Below are 6142 nucleotides of genomic sequence, written 5' to 3'. Positions count from 1 at the left end.
GTGGGGGCACTGACTGTGGGGGTGTCACACAGTGGGGGCACTGACTGTGGGGTGCACTGACTGTATGTGGGGGTGTCACTGGGGCAACTGGCTGTGTGTGGGTGTCACACAGTGGGGGACACTGACCATGTGTGTGGGTGTCACACAGTGGGGGCACTGACAAGAGTGTTGAGCAGCCCTGAGATAGGCTCCCTGGGGGTCCCTTTGCTTCTCTGTTGAGATCTGTAGAGTTGGGGCATGGGTAAGTCCCAGCAGCTGCACCCACCTACTGCCACAGCCCCTACCTGCCATGGAGCAGAGGCACCCCCCTAGTTCATGGCCTGGGGACAGTGCTCAGAGGCTGTGGGGGGGCTCCTCAGCACAGGCCCCTGAAGACAACGAGCCAGAGTGAGTGGTGGACAGGCTGAGGGTTCAGCTGAGGACAAGACCCCCAAGATGGAAAGTCCTTGGAATGAAGGAGGTGGGGCAGGGCAGGGCAGAGACCCTCAGCCAACTCAGGGCTGGTAGCCTGGGGAGGGTGCGTAGGTCTGGTCTGAGAGTGAGGGGCCGCTGAAGCACTGAGGGCCGGCATGGAGGTCGTTGGCGGGTTGGGGGTCTGGTCTGAGGGTACAAGCCTTGTTGGGTGTTGGGGAGTCACGGCGGAAAGCCTTTGGAGGGTCTCAGAGGCTGTTGGGTCTGGTCTGAGGGTGGAGGGCCGTTGGAGAGTCTCGGGGTCGGGATCTGACCTGAGGGTGGAGGGCCTGTTGGGGTATCAGCACAGAGGCCTGACCTGGGCACTGTGTGAAGTCCAGCCCTGTCTCTGGCTGCACTCAGGGGTCTCACTGACCCTGCGCAGGGGATTTGGTTCCCGTCTTAGGTCTCAGTGCACCCCCCCATCCGCCATTAAATCTCTGCCCCTCTCCTCCCGGGGCTCCCATACCCTGTGTCACCGGTGGGGTTTTGTGCTCCTCTCCTGTGGGTAGAGCTGGGGTTCACCCATGCTGCCCAGCGGGACTGTACCACTGCGTATGTGCAGGTCTTGCACCCCAGCTGGGAGGGCGGCAGAGGCTCTTGGGAGGAGGGGTCACCAAAGAGCCTGGGCTGTGACAAACCCACAGAAAGTGACCACAGCCTGTTGCTGTGGTAACTGCCAGGGACTGCCACCAGGATGGTGACAGCAGGGGTGAGGTTAGTGTGAGAGAGGAGCTCCTTAGGCACAGGAAGCTGGCAAGGAGGTTGGGGGCGGGGGTGGGGGGAGACCCCTCAGGCGTGCGGCCAAGTGTGGCCTGGCTGTCTGTTGCCAGCCCAGGGAAGGGCCAGCAGCCTGGCCAGGCGCCGGATCTCGAGGTCATTGCTGAGTCTGCTGAGCTCCACCCACAGACCAGGCTGGCCCTCACCCACTTCTTCCCATGGTGCCTCACCCAGTGCACACAGAGGGGCCCCAAGGGGGCCTCAGAAAGCGTGGAGAGATTCAACATCTTGTGAGCCTATATTCCCACGAACTTCTGAAGCCCCCTGGTCTGGGAGGTGTGGTAGAAAAACCAATTCACTGGTGGCCTTCTCATCCGCCACCACCCGAGGTGACCCTGGGCATGTCAGAGCAGAGCCGGGCCCTCAGGGTTTTCACGGACTGGCTTTTCCAGAGTCTGTCTACTGCCAGGCTTTTCTTCTGGGGGACCCAGACCTCCAACTTCCGTTAGCAGCCAAGCCTGCAGGCTCCTGTGGTAAAGCCAGCCCATTCCGCATGATGCTGTCAGTCACGCTCCTGAGATAGACGGTCCTGTGCTGCTGCAGCTCTACTGCACAGCGACCACATACGACAGGGAAACATGGCCAGCCTGCCCACCCCACAGTGGTTCCTCCGTCTGAGCCCCTCGATGCAGCCACTGTGTCGTCCATCTGGTCCAGGGCCGTCCTCTTTTCCGCTGCCCTCCCACTTTACCAAGCATGACGTCCTTCTCCAGGGACCAGCTCTCCTGAGAAACGAGACGGTTTTAACCATCCGTGCCTCTAAGGAGCACTCTGGCTGTCCTTCTTCCAGAATGGATGTGTTGGTTCTCCTGGCGGCCCACGATCCTCGCAGCATGCTTCACCAGCACCACAGCTGAATCACCGATTCTTCTCTGATCGTCTTTAGTCGCCGTCCACGGCGGGAGAACAGTTTCACGGTAGCCTTCTTAAAGTGTGCAGTTCAGAGACGTGGCGTGTGGTTCATGATATACAGCCGCCACTACTGTCCAGTTCTGGAGCGTTCTTCTCAGCAGTCCCTATGGAAACCACGCACCCGTTAGCTGTCACTCCCCTCCACCTTCTCCACTAGGGACCCTCTTCTGTCTCTGGTCCCCTTACCCCGGGCTCCCCTAAGAAGGGCCACAGCATCCCTGCTCAGTTGCCTCTGGCTTCTCTCGCCGCCGCTGTGACTCAGGGCTCCTCCTGCGATTGTGTGAGCGGGAACCTGGCCCGCGGGGAGCCCTGGTGGCATGGTGGTTACACATGGTCCTGCAATCTGCAGAGTCGTCAGTTCAAAACCTCCAAAGGTGGGCTTTCTGTTCCCCTAAAGAGTTGCAGCCTGGGAAACCCACGGGGGCCGTTCTGCCCTGCTGTACAGGACACTGGACGGTGTGCATCCTCTGGCTTCCCACTGTTCTGAGGTGCTGCTGTGTACACCTGCCTGCGGGGGATGGACGTGGGGGGCTTGTGGGGAAGGGGACACGCCCCGTAGGCGGAAAAGCATTTCTTTTTGAATAGCGTCTTGTGCTTCACGTGAAAGTTTATTCAGCAAGTGAGTTCTCCGATCCACAGTTTGGACTCTCCTTGTTCCCAGAGGTCGGCTGCATTGGGTCCTCACTTTGCCCTGCCTCCTCCATCTCTGTGGCCCCCTCCACCACCACCCCTGCTTGGGGGGGGTGTCTCCCGGAGTTGATGGCTCAGAGGGGCTCATTCTGCTTGTTGGTCCCTTCCACAAACGCTCACTGAGCCCCTCCTGGTGCTCAGATTGGGAGCTGGGGTGGGGGAGGGGCGGAGGCAAAAGAAAATCCCAAATTTCCACATGGTGCCGGCAGTTTCCTTGAGGAGAAAGACCACAGATGTGGTGAGTGAGTGGGTGACACAGGCTGTCACCTGGTGTGGTGTGTGCTGGGCAGGGGAGAGGGGACCGACTCCTCCTGGGCTGTGGCCTCAAGGACACTGGCGTGCAGAAGGCCCCTCCCTGCCCTCTGTGCGGCTCTGCTGTTGACATCTTGAAATTCTCAGAAACGTGTCTTAATTTTATTGAGCACGTATCTGGCCCAGACATGGGGCAGCTTGCGTTTCTGTGGGCGTGGTTCAGTGACCCTGCAGGCAGTCTCGGTCTCCGTTTCTGAGCAGTCCTCCCAGGAGGCCGGACTCCCTGCTCCCAGGGTCTCGGGCTCCCCTCGTGAGTTGCTGTCTCCAGTGTGCTCCTGAACAGCTACTTCTTCAAGAGCTCAAGGAACACTTCTTTTTCCCCCTGATGGAGTTGAAACACTATTGGCTTTAAGAAAACTTCCAGGAGCCCTGGTGGTGTGGTGGGGTTCGCACTGGGCTGCTAACCACAAGGCCAGCAGTTTGAACCCCCCCGGCACTCCGTGAGAGGAAGAGGAGGCTTTTTGCAGCCTGGTGAACCGAAAGAGGCCGTTCCACACTGTCTTTTTACAGGGTGTCTGTGCGTTAGGATCTGTTCGATGGCGGTGGGGAAAGAGAACTCCGGGGATATGTTTGGCTTAAGGTTTAAAGATGCTCTGAGGGCAGTCGTTTCAGGGGCTCACCCACCCTCCTTGGCGCCACAAAATCGGGGTTCCGTGAAAGTTGCACATTCTGTTTTATTTCCCCTCTGTGGATCCGGATTCTTCTGTTGATCAGCATCTTTGCCCACGTGTCCAGCCCCGGGCACTGGGCACCATCCAGTGCTTCTAGCATCGTGGCAGAGTGGCGGGGGGATGCTCAGTGATTTCAAAGAGGGGTCCCACTCCTTGTCATGTAGTAGGTGGGATGGGGTGGGGGCAGGCGCTGGAGGAGGGAGCCGTGGGAGCACAGGGGGGGGGCGGGCATGGTTACCTGGATGTCCAGGTTCATCCTGCTGCTCTGTCCCCCAGCGATGCCCACCCGCCCTTGACCCCTCCCCGTTTGCCTCACAGGCTGATGCCCCACTACATCTACCCGCCGGCCATCCTGCAGCCCAGCGTGGTGGTCCCAGCGCCCGTCCCCTCGCTGCCCTCGCCGTACATCGAGTACACACCGGCCAGCCCTACCTACACCCCATACCCACCGGCCCCCTACGACCCGTTCTCAACCTCGCCCGCTGCCACCACCACCACCAGCTTCGTGGGCTACAGCTACCCGGCAGCTGTGCCCCAGGCCCTGTCGGCCGCGACCCCTGCAGGCACCACCTATGTGCAATACCAGCCACAGCTACAGTCCGACCGGCTGCAGTGAGGGTGCCCGGGGCGTCCTAGCCCCTGTGCTCCCCGAGAACCCAGGGGAGCCCCAAGAGACTTTCTCCTGCTCCGTGACACATCGGGTCGCAGGAAAGGATTTAGGAAAGACTGAAGTTATTTAAGGATATACCCCCGACTCCTCCCCCACCTGGCTTCTTTCCCAGCCCTCAGCCTGCCCCCTCCGCACACTGACACCCACACGTTTCCATCTCTTCCCCCACTGGGGCCGCCAGACCTTCCCAGATCCGTGCACAGAGGTGCCTTACTCCCCGGAAGCCTTAAGAGAGGCTGGCTGGTGATGGACGCACAAGCTGAGAGCTGAGGGTCCGCAGCACACCCTTCTCCACGGACCATGCCCAGACTACCCTGGGCCCGAGGACCACTGGCTTCGGGGTACCAGCCGGAAGCCTTTTCAGTCGAAGCACTGCAGTTTTGTTTTGTTCTTTGCCATGATTTTGCTATGAAGGCGATTTCAAATGTTCGGTCTAGTTTTTAAACGGAGACTCCTAGTCACCATGGATCCAAAACCTATTGATGCCGAGGGTCCCACTGGTTGCTGGCCTCGCCCCAGAAGACAGCAAACAGATTTCGGCATGACAAAGTACCTGCTGGCTGGAGCCCCTGGGGCGGGGAGCCCCACCAAGGAGGTTCCCATATGTCCCCAATGCCCCAGCTGTCCTGCCTGGTGACGCCAGCTTCGGCGTGAGCTCTGTGTGTCCTCCCCGGCAGGTAGGCACTGTCTCCGAGTCCTCCTGGTACTTGCCCCCCAGCCGCCGGCTCCCGGCACGTGGGGAAGCAGAAGGAAGCGGGGTGGGGACCCTCCTGAGGGTCTGACCTGGCTGACTCCTGGCAGGAGGGTGGGGGTCCTCGCCGTTTACCGGGTGTTCGCAGTAAGAGCTGTGGCAGGACGACCCCGCTGTGTGGGCAGGCCAGACGCTCCACCAGCAGCTGCGGCTCAGCTAGGGGGTGTGTGGGCACAGGGGAGGGGGTCCCCGCAGGCAGGGCCAGGCGGGGCTGCAGGGAGCTGGGAGTATTCCTTAGACCTACCTCATGAGGGCAGGGGCCTCAGGGAGCGAGTGTGTGCCCCACTGGTACAAAGTCCCAGGAAATGAAGGCCGCTAATATATTTTTATTAGAACGTTCTGATGATAAAAATAAAACATTTCCTTATGAATTAAAAAAAAAACGGCTGTCATGTTTCTCCCACAGTGGAACCTCCCATCTCCCCACCCCTCTGAGGAATTGGGTCCAGTCCCTGCCCCCCAGAATCTGCCTCCTTTTGCCACGCCGCCTGGCTTCCAAGCCAGGCTAACCCTTCCTGTCCTTGATCACCTACTGGCTGCAGCCACAGCAGGCTTCTGTGGGGACAGGGCAGGCAGGCCAGCACCCCACCCCCTGGATGCTGCCAGCCTGTAAGGTGGGGCTTCCTGGGGAGTGCCACCCGGGCCACTTGCTCATCGAGGGGCATTTGTCCACTGGGCCTTGTGTTCTGGGGGACATGTCTCAGGTGGAGGGCCCGTGTGGCTCCTGCTGTGAGTCCCCGGGCCAACCCTGCTAGGAGAGAGACGAATGAGGAGGAGGTGGGGCTGCAGCGACTGAGGGGTGTCCTGCCCTGTGAGTGCCCTCTGCTTTCTACCAGGCCTTTTTCAGTCACATGGAGGCTGGCAAGACTCCCTCGGACCCAGGCCCGGAAAGGGGCAGGATCTCCT

General features: G+C 60.2%; 1 protein-coding gene across 2 annotated transcripts in view; it reads left to right on the top strand.

Annotated features, from left to right (window-relative positions):
- RBM38 (RNA binding motif protein 38) overlaps positions 1–5382 on the top strand; it is a 16518-nt gene extending 11136 nt beyond the window's left edge. The window contains exon 4 of one of the 2 annotated variants that reach the window (XM_004717139.2): positions 4134–5382. In XM_004717139.2, coding sequence (XP_004717196.1) covers positions 4134–4431 — 298 coding nt within the window. In that variant the 3' untranslated portion in view covers positions 4432–5382. Of the gene's footprint in view, positions 1–2020; positions 2369–4133 lie in introns of those variants that run through there. The other variant, XM_045296906.1, reaches the window with a different exon arrangement.
- The last annotated feature ends 760 nt before the right edge of the window (positions 5383–6142 follow it).

This window comes from Echinops telfairi, unplaced genomic scaffold (assembly GCF_000313985.2).
Source record: "Echinops telfairi isolate 266 unplaced genomic scaffold, ASM31398v2 ScPeMD7_7413;HRSCAF=8451, whole genome shotgun sequence".
Taxonomy (NCBI): Eukaryota; Metazoa; Chordata; class Mammalia; order Afrosoricida; family Tenrecidae; genus Echinops; species Echinops telfairi.
The sequence above is the reverse complement of the archived record's forward strand: the minus strand, read 5'-3'. Positions and strand labels throughout refer to the sequence as shown.